Raw genomic sequence first — 27,532 nt, 5'->3', positions numbered from 1 at the left:
ATCTCAAGGACATGGGATCACCTTTTGTGACCTTTTGACAAGCATGGGGAATTCAGATTCAGTTAACAAGTGCATGACTATCAATTGCACTTAACAAATGTCTCACTTAACAACAAAACTTTTGGGCTCATTTGTGGTCGTAAGTCGAGGACTACATGTATTGTTTAGGTTTAAATGAAGGATTTCATCAATTTAGCACTCTAGGATGGATTTTATTTGACAAAATATAGAGTGATAGCTTATCCAATGGACATTCTTCAGTCCTTCAGTGCCTACTTAATTCTCTCCTTTCCTACTGAATTTAACACTACTGCTTTGAATTATGAACATATAAATCAGGTATGAGTATAGAACCTCAGAATGAGCAGAAACTCTAAAATCTAATCTATGTTTACTAACAACTAGCGAACTAGATTTCTTTCTGGCTGCTTCTGCATTCTCATAATTTGCTTCTGATAAATATTTTGTCCAGAGATCTTTATTTAAAAGCTGTATCACCATAAACAGTGTGGTAAAGCAGAACTAAAATTGCTCATCTGAAAGCTAGGCAATCTCTTTGAAAAACAAAAGACCTCCTCCTTCTAAAAACTAAATAGCATGGACTGTAGCAGAACACCTCTTTAAAAAAAGTCTATAGTAGGTACTACTACCCATTAAGTGTTCTTTGCCTGGATTCTGGTGATAAGTGCATGGAATCACTTTCAGTTGCAAGTTTTGCTATTCAAAATTCTATTACCACATTAATCATCTTCATTCCAGGCTTCATAAGAGATATTTCAGTAATTGGCAAAATTCCCATAACTTAATTTAGAACAAGTTCAATATTTATTCGCTTCCTTGGCATGCTTTACTGAAAACGTTTGACTTTGTTTGGAGTTGTCTTTTGGCTTAGAATATTGGTGCGCTAATGATGATGATGACTTGGATTTACCCCGTTGCATTATTAGGTTGGAATTATAGCTGATGCCAGCAATGTAATATGAATTTCAGTGTTGTGTTTTATTTTTATAGGCATCTTGATAACCTTAATGGGTGGGGGATGGGTTTAAAAATTAAATATTTAAATAGTCTATCTCTATTTATTCCTTCCAGTCTGTCTAGACTTGATACCATGATAACTGTCTACACAGTTTTCTTGGCAATGTTTTCAGAAGTTTGAGAAGTGGTTTGCTATTGTTTTCCTAAGGCTGAGAAAGAATGCTTGAAAAATGGCCACCCTGCTGGCTTATAACTAAGGCAGGACTAGAACTCACAGTATCCTCATTTCTAGTCTTGTGCTATTATACCTATTATGCCAAACTGCCTTTTTGATATAGTAAATACTATATTAAAACATATGCAATGTTTTTCTTTAAAAAAATGTCTTCCTTTGCTCCTCACAGCAAATATGTCAACGAAGAGACATTGTCAGACATGAATGGAGGACAAGAACTAGTTAGACAGCATTTAACTGCCGATATTTAATTAGGTAGAACATAAATACAGCCATATTGGATCAAATCAAGACCTATCTTAATCGTTTGGTTCTGGTAGAAGCCAATCAATATGAGATGGAATCAGGAGAAGGTTCAGATGCATCCTCCTTCAATTATTGTTATAATTGCAGCTGATTCAGATTGTAATGGTACAAGTAATTATGAGCATGCCATATTTCACCCATGTGACACCAATATCAGTGGCTTCTGAGTGTAATTCAAGGTGCTGATTGTGACTTTGAAATCCCTTCATGTATTAGGGTGGATGCCTCTCTCTGATCTGGCAAAGTTGGCTCATTCCTGGTCCTGTCATTAAAGCAATATTATGTTGTGGAAATTGGGAATATATTTCTCTGTTGTTCTGCCCTCTGGAACAGGATCACCAACTCTTGAAGATCTGATTTTTTCCCCAGCAGATTGCAAAACTGAAATCAGCTTTTCAAGACAGACCAGACCAGACCAGACCAGACTAAAAAAATCAAAATTATGAATGCAAATACTATTTTTCTTATACAGTTACGGTAACAAAACATTGCAATTCCTTCTCTTTATCTTTGTGAAACTAAGAAGACTCCTGCCTAAGACACTTTTTCAAATTACATCGCTATCTCAGATTTAGATTTTGTTTATGTGTCCATTGTCTTGGTTGCAGCTCTTCTTCCTGTTCCTCACAGATATTCCTTCCACTTGTTACAGTATCTAAAAACAGTATACTGTTTTTAAAGCCAACAAACTGGCTTTGTTAGTCTTACCATATAAGTGTTTGGTCCTTCTATTGTCATTTGTTTTTAGTCCTCATTGTTGTATTCACTAAGATAATGAGAGCTTTCATGCAGTTGAGGCAGTCTAGAAGGCGGGTTAAATAAACCTTTCAGTAAATAGTGTCCACACTGGTAAATAGAGAGACCCTGCCTACAGCCTGGAGCTAATATTGTGTCTCTCAAGATTAGTAGCTTCTGATACATTTGGGCTAAAGTCATCAACTGACATGCAGTACAGTAATGAATTTTACACATAAACATCTGTTGTATGCTATCTTTTGTTTCTTCTAAACCTCCTGATCAACTTCACCGAATGATCCTAGTCCTAATATCTGAAGAGAAAATAAATTATCCTTGTCCATTTTCTCTGTATGATTTTATGCAGATTTTATACTTAGTTTTTTCGGTATAAATTTACACATTTCAATTGGGTCACCCTTCAGTCATCATCTGCCCATGCTAAAAAAATTCCATATATTCTAGCCTTTCTGATCAAAAGGTTTTGAAGTCTGGATCACTTTCATTACCTTCTTCTGTGCTTTTCCCAGTTGCATTGCATCCTTTTTTAGATGTGATGATAGACAATATTCCCAAGGCACACATATAGTTGTTTTCATAAATGCATTAAAGTGTTGGCAGGTTGTTCCACAGCAACTCACAGGGACCCTTGATTTTTACTCTCCTAAAAGTTTAGCATAATTTGCAAAGTTGTCTATCGCACTTCATATCTCTAAGTTACACATGACTGCCATTTTGAAAGGCTTATCTTTGTATGTTCAGACCTTTAGCTAAAAGTCTCTTGTCTGTTTGTCTATTTGTAATGTTAAATTGGGCAAAACGCTGCATCATAGGATAACAATTTTTGAATCAAAGTACCTCAAATAGTCAAATTTAAAAACTCATACAAAATCCAGAACCCATTGCTGAATGTGTAATTGAAATTTCAAGGATTTTCACTTGCAACCTTGTGGCCACTGCAGCGTCACTCTAGTGAGCCACAGTCATGTGAGCGTGATTTCCAGCTACACTTCCCCCAAACCCCATAGGTTGCATAGCATTAGGGAAAATGGGAGGGATACTGTATATCTCTTTCCTGCCTCCCTCTTGCCCTGTGCCCAGTCAACTGATAGCAAGGTCCAATGGATGAGCGGTGATTGGCAATTTTGGTCCTAAGGCTGAAATTTCAAATATTTTACCAGCAATGGGTGAAAAGGAAAGAACAAGGGTGCTCACACAGATGACTGCTAGCGAGGGAGGATGGACTGGGGGCTGCTGGAGGGAAGGATGCCTTCAGGGCATATCAGGTTGGAGAACAGACGTATAGTTTTCATTTTGGTCAGTGACTCCCTTTATTCCCTGAAAGAATGAAAAGTGGCAGACAATTCCATGTTGTTATGGAGGAGGAGAATGCATCACCAAGACTGTGTTGAGGGTTTGAGGGGAAGGGAAATGGTGGTAACTATATTATATGAGGAAATAAAAATGATTCAGTGGGTCATGGGTTGTCTAGTTCTTACACAAGCATTGCATGCAGAGACTTTTGAATGTTGGCATGCATCTGAATTCTGGAATGTCCTCCTCAGGGATTATGACTAATGCATACTTGTAACCTGGTGGCAGACTGACAGCTTGATAGGTTTGTGTGGTCACCAGTTGTTGTTTTTTTCCTCCTTTCTACCTGTAAATTGCTAAGAAGAATACTAGTTGTGATTGTACTTTTTTAAAATAATGTTCATTGAGTTGAATACTATTTTGGAAACCATTGGATAAATGACAGGTTGGAGTTATTTGCTCTGAAAGAAATAAACAACAAAATAGAACATTTCCAAAGAACAATAAAGATAATTGTCTCAGAGACTAACACTGCTGTTCTGCATGTTGCAGAAATCAATATTGTGGCCTGGGTTAGAGAAGGAACTGTTTATCGTTCCCATTGTTGCACTTCAGGCAGGAAACTTACAGTAACAGAAGAGCTTCATGGATGATAGTTGATCTTCAATCAGTCAGGACCCGTTAACTATAGAAGTATTGTTCTGAAATTTTCCTTTACTGACTTTTCCAAGGGTGATTTGTGCAAGGTGTTGTAGTAATTAAAGCATTCGACTAGGAGTGGGGAGACAATGTTCTATATCACTCTTAGCCAGATAAGCTCACAAGGTGTGTGTGGACCAATGCTTCTCTCTAATCCCAAACTACCATACTGGATTCTTGTGTGGAAAAAATAGAAGAGAGTGATGAGCATTTTCCCTTTTGCCCAGGATGGAATGCAAACCGATAAAGAAAGAAACAAACAGACAGCCAATTTGGAATGTTCTGCTCCTGTTTCCAAAGCAAAATTAATCCATTTAGAAATTCTCTGGAATGTGTTTTGCAATTTATGCATGCACATTTTATTTTTTCTTCCATCTTATTTTATTTTTCCATATTCCAGATTATTTTCTGTCCATACAATGAACACTCACTTGATATGTATCTTGCTGACCATTGCCAGAGGGAGGGCAACAGAAAGTCCAATAAACATAAGAGTACACATAATTTGGATCCATGTGTGTTTTGTATAGTCTTTTACCAGTATCAAGGTACATCACTGGAAACATACGTAAAGTCAATATTGATGGAATCATGCATGAAATCATGAAATTTTGTTCTTTGAATTGCTTAGTCTGTTTATTCCTTGTTACCTGGACGATGAAGTAGATAAATGAACCTGAAAGCTTTAGGTTCCAGAAACTCCTGAATTTGATAAATGTTCCTAGGTAAACCAGTTATAAATATTTTTAGTTAAATCAAATTCATAGGAAGAGCAATGAACAAATATGAGGAATAGCAAAGGAAGAGGCAGGAAAGAAACGTCTCATCTGTACTCGTCATGCACACAAAGCTTTTATTGATTTTTCTGGCTGTCATTGGTAAAAACCCATATCTAACAACAGAGTCCCCACAAGGATAATATAAACACGTTCCCCTTTGTATTTGATCTTGTACTCCATTCAGGCATGACCTTTGAAATCAACTTTTGTGACACTGATTTTCTTAATAAGCAAATCGCGTTCACTGCCACTCGTCAATTGTCGGTGTCCTTGTTTGGTTCACTGCCAACAGAACAACAGTCCTTTGGCAGGGTTGCTGGTAGAGATTTGTTTCATTTAGTTGACAACACATTTAGTTTTTGCTTTTATTGGAGAAATGAAGAGAAAGGGCTAACACACTGAAGCATTATTAGCAAATGGGAGACAGATTCAGAATTAGAGGAATCTAGGGTATACATTCCTAATTTTAAAAAAGTTTTATCCCCATATGGCATGAGCCAGATACTTTTTATTCTGTCCTGGCTTTTTATTCATTTATATAAAGTTTTTTGTGTCACCTTTACTGCAGCCAGTCCTTCCTTCCTTTAGGAGAGAAACACCAGGAAGAAATTAATATTTTGCCAGTTTTGATTGTATTTCATGTTCAGAATGTAAATGAACAAACTCACCTCATTTAGAAAACAGCTTGATTTGATCAACCTATTTTAAACTAAGATCAGGGAGTCCTAGAAATTAAAATACAGAATATAGTACTGTTTGACAGTGAGGAAGAAAAGTAAGGATTCCTTCTGCAAACCAAAAATAAAATCAGTTTCCAACCTACTATGAAAACAAAGGCTGAATCAGTGAGATTTTTCCTCCCCTTTGTCTTCTTTTTGTTAAATGAATATCCTACTTTTAAGGAGGGTACAGAAGCAGTTCAAAAGCATAAAAACATCGCAGAATAAAATTGCTTATAAAAGGTAAAAAGTATAAAAACAAAAATCTAAAATAAATCAAAAAGAGGTAGGAGCTGTGAACGAAAATAGGAGAAAATGGCAGAAAAAAAATTATCATAATACCCAGCAGTATAATGACAACCTAAGTACTCATTAAGACTAATTTATGGCTCAAGTCATCTTCTAATAAATCTGGCAACAATGTATGTTGTGGCAGGGTTGATATCTGAGAACATCAGGAAGATGTAGAATTGTCTTGCGTGCCCTGGATATTTATGTAATAAAGGTGAGATGAGGCTAGCATGAATATTTTTGTAGTACATGCACTGGAGAAATACATATTCAGTACTTTTTATAAGCCCAGAGTCATTGGGGCATTGTCTGAATGGGTAGGGGATCTTCTTGTATCAACATTCAAGAACAGTTGATGGCACTAGCATTGTGTAAAAGTAAAGGCCCTCTGGTGGTTAGGTACTTTGAGTTAGGTATGACAGAGGAGAGATACTGAGTTCGCTGGCAATAATAGATGGGGACCTGGCTAAGTCCAGTTGGTGTTCTGTATCTGTTACACACTGTTTAATGAGTGCTTTGGCCTGATTATATCCCATACTGAGTAGGAGACCTGGATAAAGTGATATGGAATCAAAAGCTGTTTTGAAGTCTATGGAAGTGTATGGAGGTAGTGTTGTGGAAGGAGCATTTTTTAATGAGATATTGGAGAACTAAGCACTGGTTCATCCTTCCCTAAATCCAGCTTGCTGTTCATCAGGTATGGTTTCTCATTCCAGCCATTTTTATCAGAGGTGGGTTCCTACCTATTCGGTAGAACCGGTTCATCAAATATACCGAACCAGTTAGAAGAGGTTCCACCAGTGGACCCGGAAAGCAGGCCACACCTACAGAAGAGGTTCCAAAAAATTTTGAAACCCACCACTGATTTTTATAGTTTCTATTGCATAAAATTTGCTCCTTGTACTGAGGAAGCTGATGAGTTTATAATTGGTAGGTTTATCGTTTTCCCCTTTTTTGTATATAAGGACAATGACTGTGAGCCCCTAATTTTTGCATAATCAGCCATAGGTGTCAATGCAAGTAAAGAGTAAGGCCAGGGTGGGATGTGTTTAGTAAATATGATTGGCCTGGAATTACCCAGAAAAATTCCATAGTTGAAAGTAGATTTGAACATGGATCACTGCATTCCTGGTCTAAAATTTAATCACAGTACAGTAGCTCATGCCAAACTCTGGTTTTTGGCAAACACAGTTTTCCAAAATGTAATTTTCAATAACATTACAAAAACAATGGGTTTGTTATGAAGAGAACCATGGAAGAATCATGAAATAGAGAAAACATTTGCTTGACCTGTTTCTCATACATTTGCTAGGTGCATCCAATATGTTTGCTAGACAACACTAGAGTAGTTGCGCATTTGGGAGTCCTGCCAGTATTCTGGGATGACATGTGAATCAAGCCATAATGTTAACTGTAATATGGTTTATTTGTTTGGAACACAGCTTGTGAGTTGAAGAAAGGGATTGTGCTTTGTGAACATATATCTAAAATCTAAAATATGACCAGCACTTTCAGGATCTGAAAAAAATATATATGTGTATAGCTACTACAGTAATAGAATGGCTAGTTTCTTGATGCTTGTCCATCTTCATTTCAGTTTTATTAGCATGACACATCTATCTCTTATGATTACTCGGTTTTGGCTTCTCTTCTGCAGTCTATTTACCTTGTGTCATTTCATTTTAAGGACAGCTCCATCCTTTCCGTCTTAATATATTTCTCCTCATATACTGCAGGAAGACCAGAGTTTGGAAATAAGCCTGTATTGAAACAGTAAATTCAGCTTTATATATTCAAGCTCTAGGGAACAAGTATGAACCTGAAGAAGCCAGGTAGACCTTGGATAGTATGACCTAGTTCATGCAGTTCTTTGGTTGACTTTTACAGCAAGTGGGGGAAGCAGCTGCAGAGGCATTTTCATAACTTTTACCTCAAAAACATGGTTTGGTGAGTTTGAACATATAATGCATGAAAGTAAAAGGATTAAACAGACCCCCATTAACAACTCTTATCAATCTCAAGCTTTATATATTTTTATGAGAAAAGTAATTTCATCTTTTATAAAACTTTATTACGTTTCAACAGGGAATAAAATATAACAAAACAGAAAAAGAAAGAAAAAGACAAAAGAAAGTCAGAAAAGAAACAAGGTTGTGAGGGAAGGGGAAAGGAAAGGAAGACTTCTGAACTTTCATTAATACAGATTCAAATATAAAATGTAGTAAGCTCTTACTTTTAAGATTAACTATACAGTACTACACAGTATTTCTATCATCATAAGTAGTGATTCAAATCCCAAACTTAAACTTTCATTTCCTTCATTTTCAAGCGAAACATCCAAAGGTGGTTTTCAAGTAACAAAGAAACATAGCTAGACAAAATCAAACTAGTTAGTTTTGTCATGTCTGTCAACTGCATGAACTTCACCGTCCATAACTCCATGAGGACCCAGATTGTTGGGGGCAATATGCTGACTCTCTGTAAACCGCTTAGAGAGGCCTGAAAGGCCTATGAAGCGGTATATAAGTCTACTGCTATTGCTATTGCTATTGCTATTGTGGGAGTCTGCCACAGAGTATTCCATCTCTGTGAATACAAAAGTCTCACTGCTGTTGTAACACATTAAAAACAAACTCCCACTTTTTTTTCAGGCTGTTTCTTGATCAAACCTAAAAGAAAAAATATGTTTTTAAATGTACATTTATTCTAAGAAGTCTCTCAATGAACATATCCCATCCCAATATTTCTTAGCGTTTTTATGTCCACCAAAGAGGATAAAAAGTACCTTCAGACTGATTGCATTTTCAATATATGCTTATGTTTAAATTTCCTTTCAAGTAATAATTTAGCAATAGCAATAGCAGTAGACTTATATACCGCTTCATAGGCCTTTCAGGCCTCTCTAAGCGGTTTACAGAGAGTCAGCATATTGCCCCCAACAATCTGGGTCCTCATTTTACCCACCTCGGAAGGATGGAAGGCTGAGTCAACCCTGAGCCGATGAGATTTGAACCGCTGACCTGCTGATCTAGCAGTAGCCTGCAGTGCTGCATTTAACCACTTAACCATTTAACCACTGCGCCACCTTGGCTCTATTTAATGTATGTATTTCAATACATTAATCCACATATTCTCCAATTCTTCAAGGATTTGGTTAGATTAGGTTAGATTATTACGTTTATACTCCAACTTTATTATTTTTAGAAGTGCCTCAAGGCAAACATGCCTAATGCTCCCTCTTCCTCCTATTTTCCCCACAACCGCAACCCTGTGAGATGGGTTGGGCTGAGAGAAAGTGACTGGCCCAAAGTCACCCATCTGGCTTTCATGTCTAAGGCAGGACTAGAACTATTCAAAGTTTGAAACAATCTGAATTTTATTTTGCCAGTTTACTCATACAGTCCTTAACATATTCATATTTCACGTTCATTTTCAAGAGAAAAGTAATTACATTTGGAAAAACAACCCCAAAATTATATGCAGTGTGTCAGGCCTGGAAGCCATCTTTTGCATTGGGCCTTCAGGCCTGCCACATTTACTGCTGTAGAGCCAAGGTGGCGCAGTGGTTAAATGCAGCACTGCAGGCTACTGCTAGATCAGCAGGTCAGCGGTTCAAATCTCACCGGCTCAGGGTTGACTCAGCCTTCCATCCTTCCGAGGTGGGTAAAATGAGGACCCAGATTGTTGGGGGCAATATGCTGACTCTCTGTAAACCGCTTAGAGAGGCCTGAAAGGCCTATGAAGCGGTATATAAGTCTACTGCTATTGCTATTGCTATTGCTGTGGGAAAATGGGAGGGGGGATTATACGGAGTATGGGAAATATAGAGTCACAATAAAATTCCTTTCTCAGAGAGTCAAGGACACCTTGCTCTGCATCTAGAGGGGTATGACTGAGAGGCATCTCCAGTTGGGACAGTGCCTGATTGGGACATGTGAGTGCTGGGCAGGGGCTTGGACTTTCATAAGGGATGGGGAAACCTGTAAGTTTTCAGATTCAGTGTCAGGTTTCCAAAAGATGCCCTTTTTCCCAGATGTGCCAATATGACATCTCTAATAAAATGGAACTTTGAGGAACATCATGCCTCGGAGTCTTCTTTCATTGGGGGTGTTACTTGGAACCCTGACATTAACCCAAATCTAGAAAAACAGTTCACCATCCAAGCTGACACTAGAGACGTAGTGTTGCAGCCATGCTCCTATAAGAAACCTCACAAGAAAGCTCCAGCCATGTGCCTATGTATCCAAGCAACTCACCCCCAACTAAAGAAGACATCTAGGTCACCAAGAGTGGGGAGGAGTGACACAGTGCCTCAGTTTTTCTTTATCTCCTCGATAGGTAGAGCTTCCAGAAACCTCTGCAAAGGGTCTCAAAAACATCAGGATGGTGGCTGAAATTGCACAATTGAAGCCCTGTCCCTGCCTTTGATGCACACACACACACACACACACACACACTTACATGACTAGTGTCCTTAAGTGATTGGGACCAAGAGCAATAGAATCAAGTATTTATGTTATTGGCTCAGGAAAAAAGAGGTTTCTGCCAACTCTTTCAAGGCTGGCAAACTCAGGAAACAGAACTACTTGGATTTCTGGAATTCAATTTATTGCTAATAGGGTAAAGTAACAACCTCTTGAAAGCCTGCCAAAGCAATTAATGGGATCAATTTACACTTCTTGTGATTAAGATGGGATTACTTCAAATCTCCTTCTCACCTTTCCCACCTCGTCTGAACTAAGGAATCTTTTCTTTAATGGTCTGACTTCTTCCCACGATGGACAAGCTTCCATCTCCATGTTCCCTGTATCTGTTAGACCTCCCATCACATGATCTTCCTGTCAGACTCACTACCTAGCCAAACAAACAATGTTTGAGCGTAGCATTAGTTTTCTCCATCTGTTCACATAAGTCCATGTAATGATAGGATGACAAATGGATACAAATGTCCAGTAACTAAAAGAGAGCTTTTTAAAAAATGGGGTATAAATTGAGAACCACGATCAAATCATGTGACTAACAACAAATTTGTACTATGATTTAAAAACAGCTGGCCATTTCCAAAGCAGGCAGATGTCCTTCACACAGAACAAATAATAATAATAATAATAATAATCATCATCATCATCATCATCATCATCATGATGTGAGTAAGCAGATCCACTATCCTTACAATAATGTTAAAACTATGTACCCTGTTTCCCTGAAAATAAAACCTCCCCAGATAATAAGCCCAATTGGGCTTTTGAGCGCATGCGCTAAAATAAGCCCTCCCCGAAAATATTGCAACACAGCAGCAGCCATGAGGTGACCATGCTTGCTGCCTCCTGCACCTGAAATATAATAGGAGCTCCCGAAAATAAGGCCAAGTGCTTATTTCGGGGGTCAAAAGAAAACAAGGCCCTGTCTTATTTTCGGGAAAACACAGTACATCCAGAAGATTAAGAATAAAATCCAGGAAAATCACATGTCACAGTCTAATGGGAGTCATGAGCACTGGAACAAACCAACTAGCTTAGTAGAGACTGTCTTGGTCCAAGAACAGGCATGACATTCTGCCTGTGGCCATGAGCAGTCTTTGAATCCCAGATGAAGCATATTAAAAACTCCTCCTTGTCCTGCAATCTTATCATCACATTTATTCCTAGAGAGAAAAATGTAAGTAGCCATTTTGAAAAAGTTATCCTTAGCCAATCTGTAGGATAGCCTGCAGGTCATCTATCCAGTTCCTAACATATGAGTCTTTGTGATAATAATTGTGTCAACTTGCGAAGCATTCCTGACCTGCTCTTGAATTGCCATAGGCAGGGGGATGGGGAATCAAGCCTTGCAGCTGCAGTGAGGAAATCACACTTCAAACAAAACAAAGCACATTCCAATTGGCAAACATCAAGGCCATCTCCATGGAGATCCACAGTGGCTGGAGGGAGTGATTTCTACAACCTGTGAAATTGCTTCATTGGGGAATGTGACTGATGACACACCTTAGGGGGAGGGGAAAACAGGGACAGGGACAAGGCACGAATTAAGTGAAGTCAGAGTTGGCTTCACTTGGTCCGTGCCAACATGGCACTCCTAATAAATAACTGGATTTCTTTTGAAACTTGGCTTGATGCTCATGATTTAATTAGGGCATTAGTTGGAACCCTGACAAATTGACTCAGATCCAACTGATGCCTCCCACCCTAATATCTCAGGAATGTCTCTTCCAGAGGGAACAGGCATCAAAATTATGATAAGAAAGGACAAGCAGGAAACATATAAAGGCTTGCATAGTAAAGCATCCGTCTGGCACTTTATTTTGTTAGCTAGGAGCATAAGTAATATAGAAGTAAACGTAAGAGGAATTCTTGTGATGCATGGGTGGATTAGCCCATTTAAGAAATTTATTTATTGTTGAAATACTGCTTTTACTGCTATAATGAGTATTCAAATTTGCTATAATTAGTAGGAGAGATTCTTTCATCCAAATCAATTTGCAAATGTATGCGTTCTGAAAGTGGTTCAGCAGACCCCCAAAATAAGAGGCAGAAATAGTCAAATCAATATTAGGATTATGTGTCTTTCCCGAAGACAATATGTGCATAAAAGAAAATAGTCAAATTCATGGATTCAAGATCATCTTCTTCTTCATGGAAGATCATTATCACATACGTTTCTGCCCTTGGCATCATGGTTGTGGAAATTGTGAAGATCTTGGATAAAGGAATGTTCTCCTCTTGCCCAGCCAGGTTTCAGTTCTACAAGTCAGGTCAGCTCACTGATCCAAGAAGCAAAAGGTGAAGACAAACCTGACATTTATCAACAGTAACTTGAAGCTAAAGGCCAGAGTGATGCAGTGCCTATCGTCAAGGGAGAGGCTATTATTTTTTCTAGAAGAGTAGATGGGCATGAGGTTGACAATCACTTATGACTTAGAACAAGCTGGATACCCGTGCTCCGCTATAAAACTATGTGATCAGACTTGATAAATCAATACTTACAGCTTGAAAATTAATGAGTAGTTATGACCGTCTTCTCCTCTCCCCTTCTCTCCCTCAGGCTTCACCCACAGAAGCCTCTCCTCTTCTACCCTCCTTCTCTCCCTAAGGTTGGCCCCATTGATCCTCTCCTTTCCCCTCTCTCCCTCAGGCTCACATCACAGATGCCTCTCCTATCTTATCACCTTCTCTCTCTCAGTCTACCTCCATAGATCAGAGCATTTTTCAGGTGGGGAGGGGCAGTAGAATGTCTAAACTGCCAGCCCACAGGCCAGATGAGTCACATGCTGGTCACGCCCACACCCAAGTAGGAGTTGGAACAGAGTTCTTTTCAGGTGGGGGGGGGAGTGGAACGTCTAACTCCTTAGCATCAGTGTGTGTTAATAATAAGAAATACTAATGATTTGATGGTCATTTCAAAAAAGCCTTCCTTAGTGAGCATCTAGAAGCTAAGAGGTGCCAAATTTCAAATCTGTAGGCTTTACGGTTCTGGAGATTTCGTGATGCTGCATGAGTGGTATTTAGCTTATAGACAGACAGACAGACAGACAGACAGACAGACAGACAGACAGACAGACAGACAGATAACTTTTGCTGTACTTAATACTATCCTTTTTGCTATACCCTATCAAAAATCTACATTGCAAATTCATCACCCCTATAAATTGACCTAGCCACATCTGCGCTTCCAGATCTTCAAAGTATAGAGATGCCATCAACTTTACCCTATGTCCCATCTTCCCACCCATTTTACCCAAATGTTCTATAGCATGGCCAGACTATTTGTCAGACTTTCCCAAATATGACAGAAATTTCTCATAAGATAAATTTAGACCATCATAAGAGCCAGTCTAAAGCCAGTCTAAAATTCATTCAGCTCAATGCACACATTGGGGAAGAAAGGGAGGGAGGGAGGGAGGGAGGGGACCTTGAAATGATGAATGTTGTTTTAAATATGTTCTGCCTAAACAGTTTGATGCAGTGCTGATCTTTGTATTTCTGCCCAATTATTTTTGCAACTACTGTATGCATTGTAAGTGGAGCTTGACTGAGAAGCACAATTGTTTGTTTTAGAGATCTATTTTTTTAAAAAAAATCATAATAAAATAAAATGGTTTTGTGGAATTCAAATATTTTTTTAAAAAAATAAAGTTGCATTTTTATACTAAAATGCAATTTTAACTGTATATGCGATACAATCAAAAAAGGGAAAAGATTTTATTTTCTTGACAGTGGGTATGAACGAGTTTTTTGTAAGGTACAATATGTTATGTAATTGTAAAAGGGAATAGCTCATAGATCTTCAGAGGAAATGAAATTGTAATGAAATTCTTCTTTAGACTGTTGGAAATGGTTATTTTTATTCTAAGAAGCTGAATGTTTATCACATTCCCTTTTAAGTCTATAAGAAATCAATGAATTTAAACATTACACTCTTCTTAGAACAGTGGATAAAATCTAGCACACTACTCAGCAACTGGGGGAAGATTCTTCTTCTATTGTTGTTCCGCTAACATATTCCTCTGGAGAATTTTCACTCAAGTGACTGATTATGTATACATTTGTATGTTTTTTGTGGAAGGTGTACGAGGCAGTCCCCTGTTACAGTGAGTGCAATCAGTATTCCTGGCGAGTAGAGCCATGGTCTCAATGTGAAATCAGCAGTGCACAAAATTCCCTCCACTGTGGAGAAGGAATACAAATGAGGCAAATCAGGTAAGTGGAAAATAAAAGCAGTTGACTATTGGTTCATGGATTGATGGACTGATTGATTTGATTTGATTTCTATAGCTGCCCAGTTCAACCAAATTACTCTGGGCAGCTTACAATTCTAAAATTCTAAAACAATTAAAAAAATCTAAAAAAATAAAAAATAAAGCAATAAAAAATTACCACAAAATAAATTTAAAAACAAGCAAGCTAAGAAAATATAACAGTTGTCTTTGGAACATCTTTATAAAACTGTCTTAATTTTATCACAATGCAAAGGTGTCTAGAGTAGTCTGTTTCATGTTTCATATTTGCATGAAAATAAACTTAATCTTTAGGATGAAAATTCTGTCATATGGGCTGTAATCATATCTTTGGTTTCATGAACAGCATTTTACTTAATTGCAGTATTTCTACACAATCTCTACATATTCTTTCAGCTCTCCTCAGCAGCACTAGCATGACATAAATATTCAGATATAATCAACTGATTAAATAATTACTAGTTATTCACTGCAATGAATAATCATATGTGACATATATAACAAACATAAAATATTTCTGAAAAGTAAAAAAAACCTTAATTGAAAGCCTATCAGAGGTAAGATCACAAAATGGGGTGGGGGGAGTCCCAGAAGAAACCAGTGAAAACCCATTTTTATTCTGCTGTCTAGATAATTGCAAAGACATGTCTAAGAATTCACCAGATGTTGAGCTCGATTCGGAGGGTTGACCTTATTTACTGTATTATTTATTTGTTTTTCATTGTGGAATGCCTTGCAGATGATGTTCTTATCATCCTACAGATGTATAAACACCACTGAAGGTGGAGATGGTGAACCTGTACCTCTTGTGCTTTGTAATCAGTCCAAAGTTCCTTTGGAAAAACAGAAATGTATCCTCTATTGTCCTAATGAATGTGTGGTATCTGAATGGAGTCACTGGAGTCAATGCCCAGAGGTATTTTAGTTCAAATACTTGCTATTTTTATATATTAACAGCATTACCCGTGATATGCTTAGATCCATAATGCCATAAAAAGAAGGGACTAAGAAATGTATGTTTTTTCTGGAACCCAATATATGCTAAATGGATTGATAGTAAGCTCTTTCTCTAGTGAAGCAATGTATGACTTTTGTTTTTCAATAAATATGCATTTATGAAAGTTACAAACTTAGCCGAGATGGCTAAAATATCGGCATATATTAAAGATCACTCAAATGAGAGATATAAACGAGACTGGAAAAAATGGATTGACTATATACAAAATAAATACGGGACCAAGAAATTCCAGTTAGCCTATGCTTAAGATCAGAAATGATTTAAATTGTTTAAAGTTAGTTCAGCAAGAAGAAGCTAAAGTCAATGTAGAATGTCATTAATTTCTTTATTTCTTTTTTTTCAATAGATTTTAGACTGTGTTTGTTAAAAATCCATACCGTGTACGGGTTCTGGGAAGTCGGGGGGGGGGGAGGAGGGTGGAGGGTGGAGGGAGGGAGGGGTATGCATTAGGCTAGACAAGAATTTGATGGTAAACTAGAATTATTTTGACATACAAAAAATTGTACTTCAATGTCTTACTGATTGAGGAATGATGAAATGTTTGTTTTAAAAGAAATAAAACTTTTGAACACACACACACACAAAAATATGCATTTCTTAAATTATCACTTATAGTACCAGTACTGCCATTTGCTTGATATGGGTCTACCCTTGAAGAGCAGAGTAACAGATTAACAGAGTTGGAAGGCATCTTGCAGGTCATCTAGTCCTACCCCCTGCTCAAGCAGGAAACCCTACATCTGCCTTCACCTAGGATCGAACTCACAATCTCCTGATTGTGATGCAAGAGCTCCACCTCTAGGCCAGCTGTGGCTTTAGAGTATTGCAGCTGTTCCTAGCAATTTAATTACAGTAGCTTAAAATTAGGGGAGCAGGTAATTATGAGTGCTTCACATTCAGCACATGTTAAGCGTCTTCTTCATGAGCTGGATCAGTTGCCAATAGGCTTCCAGGTTCAGTTCAAGGTGGTTTCAATTATATTTATAAAACATTTCATGGAATGGAATCAGGTTACCTGAGGAAGTATCTTTCCCCTGTTGTATCTATCCATCCCATCGGATCCAGCAGAAGAGGCATGCTATGGGTCCTATCTTCTAAACGATGCCATTCTAGAGGAGCCAGGAAGTGAGCTTTTTCTGTCATAGTGCCTGCTCTTTGGGACATCATCCCTCTAAACACGTGGTTGTATTATGGGCATGGGGTTCAGAACATGTGGCAGAATCACTGTGATAGCTCTGTTGCAAAGAGTTTGTGGTTTGATCCTGGCTACCAATTTCATATAAAGCATTGTGGTGTTTTTGATTTGATCTTGGCTACCAATTTAATATATAGCATTGTAGAGTTTTTTCTGTTGCTTTTCTAGTGTTGTTAGCTGCCCAGAATCATCATGATGGGATGGTGACCATATACATTTCCACCCATCCTATTTGATTGCTATAGTGATCTTCTATTCTCAGTGTCTATATGCAGTAAATGAATAAGCTGAGAACCAAGCCCTTTCTGAAGATTCAGTGGCAGCAATGTTTAAACCAAATGCCTTTTCTTGTAACATGTCCAAAACCCCAATTGCATGAAAACATTTGAGGCATGTCATGCACCTGGTAGTTCCCAAGGTGTGATACTCCCAGATGCAAGCAATGTATGAGATTGTAAAGAGATTTCTTTATTATGAATGCCCATGTATTTTCTCTCTGTAAAATGAAAATATCCTCAATACATGCTACTAACAATTGACAGCCAAATATAGAACCCTATTAATGCCTCCTGAAATTCATAATTGATCCTGATCTTAAGATTTAATGTGAAGAGTTTGCATTCATATTTGAAAAAGAATCTTCCCGAGGAAACAGTCCTTCATAGATGCTATTATCTGTCATTGTCATATTGCCATCATTCTACTGACATTATTATAAGCAAATCATTTTGAATAGCTATGTTGTTTTCATACTAAGACTGTGAACCAATACAGATTCAATAAGCCTGGCTTCTAAAAATATTTAAATGCACTGCCATATGCAAAATTCTGCAAATTATTTTTCATGGTATGGTTGCTATCAGCATAACAATCCACTTAGTTCTTTTAAAAAATATCTGTCCTACGGATTCTTTTTTACCATTATTCGGTTATATTCTTTCACAAGCAAAACAATAAGACTATAGAATGATATTCTTAGTTTAATTGCTGTCATACTAAATCTAAACTCAAACCATCCTACTACAGATCATTCTTGAGTTACAATGGTAACCAAGACTACCAGAATTGCTATCACTAAGCGATGACATTATAAAGCACAATGTCATATGATCACATTGCTTAGCAATGGCAATGGTAACCCCAAGATAGGTGGGATTTTAAAGAAGTGGCAGGAGTCCCAAATAAGGATTGCAGGGGTACCCATGGGGGGGGTACTGTGGAGATGTAGAGGGGAGGCTGAGAGATGCCCTAGGAGGCCCAGTGCAGTTGTGTGCAAGCACATGAACACAGGTTGCATGGATGGTGCCTGAGTACAGAAAGACCAGGGAATGGACGGTGTGGCAGAACAAAGACATAAAAAGACTGGGAGATGGTACAGCAAAGTGTGAGTGAAGGAAAGTCAGAGGATGGATGGTGCAGTAGGACATAAGTGCAGGAATGCTGTCCCCAGGTAAGGTTGAAAGTTGGGAGCATGGTTCTCCAGTGGTTCACTTCCTTTCTCCTTGCCCAGTTCCAATCGGTGTTGGAGGGGAGAAGAGATCTATCTTAGGCAACCCCTGCATCAGGGTTTGGCTCTCTCTCCTCTTCTATTTAACATTTGGATGAAGCTGGTGGATGAAGTCACCCGCTGTTGTAGTCTGCCAGAGACCAGCAGAGCTGGCAGCAGATTTGGACAATGAGGAGGTTGGGGAGGAACATGGGCCAGTCCTGGAGTCTGGGGAGGGTTCTGATGAGGCTCTGTGTTGGAGGCAGAGATGGGGCCTGGCCATCTGACAGTTATCGGCTGCCTTCAGTGTCAGACATCAGTGAGGCAAACGAACAGCTGGAGGCTGTTCCCAGTGTGCCCATGCGCAAAGCTGCCAGATGAAGGGAACAGCTAAGGAACAAGGGTTGACTTAGGAGTAAAGCCACAGGTGGATGGTGAATGGCCCCTCCCATAGGAATAAAAGAGGAGTGAAAGGGGAGTAGAGTTTGCAGGAGACAATTAGTTCGCTTAATTGGTTCGTGACTCCCTGCCAAGTTTTAAAGATATCGGCCTGGCAGCTGTCCAAGACAGATAAGGTCTGTGACTGTAAATTCCCCCTTGAAAGAGTTTGCTGTATATGAATGAGAGTAATTCACAGTAACTTAATAAAAGGGGTTTTTTGTCAGGACAAAGAGTCTGCTTCATGGTTTGGGGAAGCCTAGGTCGGAACACCCACTAGCATGAGGTTCAATATCACTAGTATATATTCACCCCCAAACTAAACAAGTGCTTACTTACCCCTGGTATAGATAGTGAGGACTATCTGCAACTTAATCCTAGCAAGATACAGTGACTGGGTTTGGGAATCCCCTGTACCTTTTACTTTTATTATGTGTGTGTTTATTGTCTGTCTAGGGTTGATTAAGGTAATACAGATGGCCATATACATTTTTTTTCAAATAACTAGATGCACTGCTGGTGCATGGCTAAGATATTAATAACATACAATCTTTGTATCTGAGGTCCAAGGCGAGAGGCAAAATAAAGGAGAATATTCATAGCTCAGGATTAAAATGAGTGGTCCTTGGTGTTCTCTGAGCTTGGTTGTTTCATTGCAGATGTTTCATTACCCAAATTAGGTAACATCATCAGTGCTCCTCATGAAATCTAACTAGTTTTGGGTAATAAAACAGCAAGAAAACAACTATTCCCAGAGAGAACCAAGGACCCCCCAGAGGCAAAAATGTGTACAATTCAAATCAATCCCACTACACCAGACTAACAGGTTCATAATTACTTTTCTCTCTAGTGCCTTAACAATTCTATTTTTTATTTTATTCTCATTTTTAGTTAATGGTGTTGCTTTTCTTCTATTTTGTTGAGCTATATTTTACTAGCCAATGATCATTGGAGTCAATAGTAAACTGTAGACGGTGTAAAAATTTAAGCTGGATAAGGGGTGTGTGTGTGTTTGTGTCTGTGTGTCTGTGTCTGTGTGTGTGTGTGTGTGAGAGAGAGAGAGAGAGAGAAAAGAGAAAGAGAATTTGTTTCAATAGGCCTGTTTGCCACATTCTTGAAAATGATTTTTTTCTTAGTTATATAGGATTCTTTTTATCTGAGAATACAAAATCTATATGATAGAATATCTTTATTAGTTTAACACAAAGTTTACTAAACAGTTTGCTAGCTTTCAAAATTTCAAAAAAAAAAACTTTTTCAGAAAGTTTATTTATAGCAAATATAGCAAGGCTTCAATCCATACCTCTCTCGATTTCAGCCTGGATGAAGTATTAGGGAATCTGCAGATGTGAAAATTAGTTTTTATCAGCCTTGCTAGTGGTGTGAAGTTGCACTAGAGATTCTACCAAGGCTTGTTAGAAATAGGAAACCAGCAAATATTTGTTAGGAATCCATTTTTGGAACTGTAATACCCAGTTAAAACTGTTTTATCCATAATGTGAAACATGAAGTTTCTTTAGTAAGTTTAAAACAGAAAAGAAAGGTAATTCTATTTAACGGTTGAGACTTATATCTGATTTGCATATGTGAACGGAAAAAAATACCTTTTTCTGTGACATTCACTTTATCTACATTTATGTATTTATGTCTATGTGGCTAAGACGCTGAGCTTATTGATCAAAAAGTTTGAATCCCTAGCTCTGCATAATGGAGTGACTCCCAGCTTCTACCAACCTAGCAGTTCAAAAGCATGTAAAAATGCAAGTAGAAAAATAGGAACCACCTTTGGTGGGAAGGTAATAGCGTTCCATACACCTTTGGCATTTAGTCATGCCAGTCACATGACCACAGAGACGTCTTCGGACAGCTTTGGCTCTTCAGCTTTGAAACGGAGATAGCACTGCCCCCTAGAGCTGGGAACGACTAGCACATGTGTGTGAGAGAAACCTTTACCTTGTATAAACAGAAGACATATAGGTAATTTGATTTGATTTGATTTGAAGTTTATTTGTATGCTGCCCTTTTCCCTGGGGGGACTCAGGGCGGCTCACAACCAAAAGGGGAGGGGGGAGACAAACTTTTAACATATAAGACAATACATAATTAAAAAACACAACATTCATACCATTCGGGCGGGTTACAGTCTTAGCCCCAGGCCTGACGGGATAGCCAGATTCTGAGGGCTGTGCGGAAGGTCTGGAGGGTGGTGAGGGTACGAATCTCCATGGGGAGATCGTTCCATAGGGTCGGAGCTACCACCAAGAAGGCTCTCCTCCGCGTAGTTGCCAGTCGGCATTGACCGGCAGATAGAACTCGGAGGAGGCCTAATCGATGAGATCTAATAGGTTGCGTGGAGGTAATTGGCAGTAGGCGGTCTCTCAAGTACCCAGATCCACTACCATGTAGGGCTTTATGGGTGACAAGTAGCACCTTGAAGCGCACCCGGAGATCGACAGGTAGCCAGTGCAGCTCGCGGAGGATAGGTGTTATGTGGGTGAAGCGGGGTGCACCCACAATTGCTCACGCAGCCGCATTCTGGACTAGCTGAAGTCGCCGAATACTCTTCAAGGGCAGCCCCATGTAGAGCACATTGCAGTACTCCAGCCTAGAGGTCACAAGGGCCCGGGTGACTGTTGTGAGAGCCTCCCGGTTCAGGTAGGGGCGCAACTGGTGCACCAGGCGAACCTGGGCAAATGCCCCCCTGGTCACAGCTGACAGATGATGTTCGAAAGTCAGCTGTGGATCCAGGAGGACTCCCAAGTTGCAGACCCTGTCTGAGGGGTATAGTGTTTGACCCCCCAGCCTGAGAGGTGGAATACGTGCCGAATTGGTGGGAGGGAAACACAACAGCCACTCGGTCTTATCTGGGTTGAGCACGAGTTTGTTAGCCCTCATCCAGTCCCTAACAGCTTCAAGTCCCTGGTTCATCACGTCCACCGCTTCATTGAGTTGGCACGGGGCGGACAGATACAGCTGCGTATCATCCGCATACTGGTGGTATTTTATCCCGTGCCACCGAATGATCTCACCCAGCGGTTTCATGTAGATGTTAAAAAGTAGGGGGGACAGGACCGAACCCTGCGGCACCCCATATCTTAGGGGCCTAGGGGTCGATCTCTGCCCTCCAACTAACACCGACTGCGACCTGTCCGAGAGGTAAGAGGAGAACCACTGCAAAACAGTGCCTCCCACCCCCACCTCCCGCAGTCATCGCAGAAGGATACCATGGTCGATGGTATCGAAAGCCGCTGAGAGGTCAAGGAGAACCAGGATGGAGGCAAAGCCTCCATCCCTGGCTCTCCAGAGGTCATTGGTCAATGCGACCAAAGCGGTTTCTGTGCTGTAGCCAGGCCTGAAGCCGGACTGGAATGGGTCGAGATAGCTAGCTTCCTCCAAGGACCGCTGGAGCTGAAAGGCCACCACCTTCTCAACAACCTTCCCCACAAAGGGGAGGTTGGAGACTGGACGGTAATTGTTAAGAACGGCTGGATCCAAGGATGGTTTCTTCAGGAGAGGTCTCACCACCGCCTTTTTAAGTGCGGGGGGAAAGACCCCCTCCCGAAGGGAGGCGGTAACAACCGCCTGGATCCAGCCCTGTGTCACCTCCCTGCTGTTAGCAACCAGCCAGGAGGGGCACAGGTCCAGTACACATGTGGAGGCACTCACAGCTCTCATGGCCTTGTCCACGTCCCCAGGGGCAACATCTTGAAACTCAACCCAGGGGTGGTCTACCAGATTATCCCCTTGTGCCTCGGCTGGATCTGCAAAATCGGAGTCCAACTCCGACCGAAACCGAGCAACTTTGTCCGCTAAAAACTGGACGTAGTCCTCAGCTCTACCTTGCAGGGGATCCCCCGTGTCCTTCCTATTTAGGAGGGAACGGGTTATCCTAAACAGGGCGGCTGGGCGCGACTCAGCGGAGGCAATCAAGGTGGCAATATAAGCTCTTTTTGCTGTCCTAATTGCCCTGATGTATTCCTTGATGCACGATGTTAGAAGTGCTCGGCTCGATTCGGATTTGTTGGACCTCCATAGGTGCTCTAGGCGTCTCTTCCGGCGCTTTCTGTCCCGGAGTTCCTCGATGAACCAAGGAGGTCTCCTGGATCCACTGCCTCGGAGCGGCCGTAGTGGCGCAATCCGGTCAAGAGACTCTGACGCTGCCGAGTTCCAGGCAGCAACCAGAGTCTCCACCGGACTGTGGGCGAGAGTATCAGGAATAACCCCAAGCTCCGACTGGAACCTCAAGGGGTCCATAAGTTGCCTGGGGCGGAACCACCTGGTCGGTTCCTCCTCCCTACAGTGGAGGTTTGGTCTCCGAAAGTCAAGCCTCAGTAGGCAGTGGTCTGACCACGACAGGGGTATGATCTCACTGCCCCTCAGACCAAGATCACAAGTCCACTGCTCCGAAAGAAATACGAGGTCGAGCGTGTGACCCGTTGAGTGGGTCGGGCCCCGAATTACCTGGGTCAAGCCCATGGCTGTCATGGAAGCCATGAACTCCTGCGCTCCATCAGAGTGTTCACCGAGCGAAGGCAAATTGAAATCCCCCAGAACCATAAGCCTGGGGAACTCAATTGCCAGCTCGGCTACCAACTCGAGGAGTGAGGGGAGGACTGCTGCAATGCTGTTGGGAGGCAGGTACGTTAACAGCAAACCCACTTGACCCTTGAGGTCCAACTTCACTAGTAGGGACTCAAACCCGACAAGCTCCAGAGCAGGGATCCTACGAGGTACTAGAGACTCTTGGATAACAATAGCCACACCTCCACCCCTTCCCTGGGCTCTCGGCTGATGGAGCACCTGAAATCCTTCTGGGCACATCTCTACGAGGGGGACTCCTCCCTCCGGGCCCAGCCAGGTTTCAGTGATACATGCCAGGTCTGCCCTCTCGTCTAAAATTAAGCCCCGGACAAGGGGAGCCTTGTGAACTACAGACCTGGCATTTAGCGACAACAGCCTGAGACCAGGGTCCTGATTACTCGCGCCATCTGGCCTTGGAGTGGGACTCATAGGGCCGGAAGGAGGGATCTCTGTGACGTAGCGAGCCCTCCTTCCCCGGTAATGGCCAGCCCTAAAGTCCCCGCCATATCTGCCCCTCCCTGTTACGACCGTAATGCTTCGGCCCACTCCCGTGTCCATGGTTCCCTCAACCACCCCTATGGCTCCCACGTTCCTCGACAGGCCCTCCGAATCAAACACACTCATTTGTTCACTCAGGCAGTCCCCACATAATAATTAAAACACAGAAAATACAACAGTAATCGGTAATAAAAAAGTGGGATCATTCACTCAATCACATACAGTCCCATACACTCACCATGCCAGTTAAAAATTACGCAACTGTGCGAAGTTCGTAGGCGGGTGTATAAAAAAAGTAGATGTACAAAAAAGTCCAATCCAGTGAAATAGATGACGGTTGCAGAAGTAGGGAACAGATTGAATAATGTCTCTGATGTCCCTGAAATACCAGGGATAGGTAGCAGTCCAAGGGGTGTAATGGAGAGTAATGACGATGGCAATATTGACAGTCCACGGGCCGTAGGAAATAATAATGATGGTAACAGTCAGGGCTAAGAAAAACAGGGTCACAGGCCCTAAATATATGGGTGAGGGAAGTCAGATAGTCAAAGTCCAGAGTGGCAGGAAACCAATGTTGGTAGAAAAGGCAGCTTTGGTAGAAAAGGCAGCGTTGGATAAGGAGGCAGTGTTGGTGAAAGAAACAGTACTGGTGGAGGGGGCTATGTTGCTGGGAAGAGCAATGATAATACCAGAGGCAGTGTTGGTAGAGGAGACAGCGTTGGTGAAGGGAGCAGCGCTGTTGGAGGCAGTAGCATCGCTGAAGCAGCTGAGCTAGATATGGAGGGGTGGGCATCCGGAAGAGGCTCCGGCCACGGCACACACAGTCAGCTGCCCGATTCGCCTAGTCCGAGTAGAACCCCCGTTCGAATTTCCCGAATCCAAAAGATGGCAATAGCCAGTTAACACAGTCACTGTAAACTCCCCAGGCTCACCAAGCTGCTCACCAAGCTTCAGCAATTGCAAGGAAAGGGTTAAAAAAACCCACAGCTGCTGAAGTCACCGCAAAACGCCCTCAGTCGCCTCCGCTTCCGCCGCCACCATGGAGCTGCCGCCGAGAACGCCCAGCCACGCCGGAGAATCCGAGGCCCCAGATCGACGGAAGGCATCGGCCTCCCTCAATTTCTGGCCTGCACACGTCCCCCGAATCTCCGTCATCCCGGGGGACCCCAGCAAGGGAGGTAAAAAGCCGATTCCAAGGGCTCCCAGCGCTTTTTCGTCAGATCGTTCTAAGATGAAGGAGCCCTGGCCGCCATTCTGATTCTTCGCACATGCACATTAATCCTTGTCCTAGGCTACTCGCTTAGCAGATTCAAAGTTCCAATAGCCAGGCTCCCCCATAATCACACGATGACGTTTTGGGCACTTGGAAACCAATCCACATTTACAGTTGTTTGCAGCATCCCACAATCACATAACAGTTTTGCCAAAATAAAACACCTGCATTTATTCCTGGTTTTCAGCAACCTTCTGCAGGGAAAAAAATGGTCAAAACACTGTCACGAGAAACAACCGTGATGGGCAATCTATAATACTAACTCAAGGACTACCCAAATACTATAGAACATAAAGTGTTATTTATATGATTTATAAACCAGTTATATATTCCATTTCTTCTTACCTAAGGTTCATTTTGGGAATTCTTGCATCAAGACTATGTCTTGCCTGTTTCAATAAACATGAGGAAATTAAACTGAAGCACTTTTCTCTTCAGAGACTTCATATGAATTCCACTTACAATAGTAGATTCACACATCATTACTTGATTTTTCTCCTTCTGCACAGACAGCAGAGAAAATATCATCTCCTGTTAAATATTCAGCGTTGAAGAACTGTGGCAATACCTGTGATGTCTTGACTCTCTATTCATCTGACTTGGAAATGTAATTAATTGACTTCACTTGAATTTATCAAAGCACTCTTAAACTGAGTTAATATGCAAGTTGGGCCACAACTCCCAGAAATAATTATCTGAGATTTATTGTATCTGCTATCAGGGCTTTGGGTTTTGTTGTTTTTTGTTTTTGTTTTTGCTTACAAGAAGTGATAACTCCCAATATTTCATCTGAGTGACCTCCTTGTTTGCATCAAATGTTAAGATTTAGAGTAGCTAATTCAAGAGCATTTGAAAACCATTCATTTAATTATGTAAATGTGTAAGGCAAGACGGGATGAAAGAAAAATAATAATAATGCTCCTTATTGTGGATCAGCAACACTTTCTACACTTATCTGACCCTTAAGTGGTTATTTTCTTAACTCCCACTATCATCTACTCTCCCCATCTTTTAAAAAAAGGTCAAAGCAAATACTGACTAATCAGTTGGACACAAATGTTCTAAACATACCCTAATTTTAAGTACTGGCAGTCCTTGGCTTATCACCACAATTGAGCCCAAAATGTCTGTGGCTAAACAAGACAACTGTTAAGTTAATTTTGCCACATTTTACGACCTTTCTTGATGCAGTTGTTAGGTGAATCACCATGGCTATTACGTTAGTAACACATTTCTTAAGTGAATCTTGCTTCCCCATTGACTTTGCTTGTCAGAGGGTTGCAAAAGATGATCATATGACCCCAGGACACTGCAACCGTCCTAAATACATGCCAGTTTTCCAAGCATCCAAATGTTGATCATATGACCACGGGGATCCTGCAATGGTCATCAGTGTGAAAAAGAGTCCTAAGTCGCTTTTTTCAGTGCCTTTGTAACTTCAAATGGTCACTAAACGAATTGTAGGTCGAGGGCTACCTGTAACAGAAGCATCAAAACTGAATAATAGCACTTCGAGAGGCAGGCAGATTTCATCAGAAAACATTTCTTCTCCTTCCCTTAACTGTAGTTCATTGTCACAGTGGCCCCCAAGAGGACAAAAAACGTTGTTATTTTGACTTTTTCCTCTTTCCTTGATCAGGAGGGAAAGTAGCCTAACCATTGCAGGATTCAGGGTTGAGACCACTGATCGTTTAAATGTAAGGACTCAAGTATTTTATTAAAATTGAAGTTGTTTAAATGTATTGCCAAGATCCGTCCACCAGTTCTTTGAAGATACTTGCCTGTGAGAAAACCTTTACAGCATCAGGCAATTAGCACACAATTAACTACCCATTTCAAAATCACAGAAGCAAAAGGGGTTTTACAAGCCATGGAGGCCCTTTTCCAACCCATAAAAAAAGCTTTATATGTCAATAGATAAGTGGATTCCAAATGTTTGACTGTTTAATGGTTAGTATGATTTGTTAGCTTTATTGATTAGCCTATAGGCCATATCAAAGTACAAGGTTCAAACACATATTGCCAATAAAATCTTATACAGACAATTCAAAATAAGAGTAAGGTAAAATACAATAGTTATAGGATAAAATACAATATAATTTAATACATGTAAATAAAATAAAGTGGTTATTTTCTTAACTCCCACAATTTCCAGTCCATGCACAGGGCTGCTTTCTCTCTCTCTTTAAGAGCTGTCCTTACCCTACCCTTCCCAACACTCCACTTTTAAAAACAAGTCAGTGTTTTCTTCTT

General features: G+C 40.7%; 1 protein-coding gene across 1 annotated transcript in view; it reads left to right on the top strand.

The window, feature by feature from the left end:
- THSD7B (thrombospondin type 1 domain containing 7B) overlaps positions 1 to 27,532 on the top strand; it is a 466,316-nt gene that overhangs the window by 375,383 nt on the left and 63,401 nt on the right. Inside the window, 2 exon segments of the mRNA XM_032209475.1 lie at positions 14,619 to 14,752; positions 15,553 to 15,706. Of these exon segments, the coding sequence (XP_032065366.1) occupies positions 14,619 to 14,752; positions 15,553 to 15,706 (288 nt within the window).

Source organism: Thamnophis elegans, chromosome 1, assembly GCF_009769535.1.
Source record: "Thamnophis elegans isolate rThaEle1 chromosome 1, rThaEle1.pri, whole genome shotgun sequence".
Lineage (NCBI taxonomy): Eukaryota > Metazoa > Chordata > Lepidosauria > Squamata > Colubridae > Thamnophis > Thamnophis elegans.
This window is presented reverse-complemented; position numbering and strand designations above follow the sequence as displayed.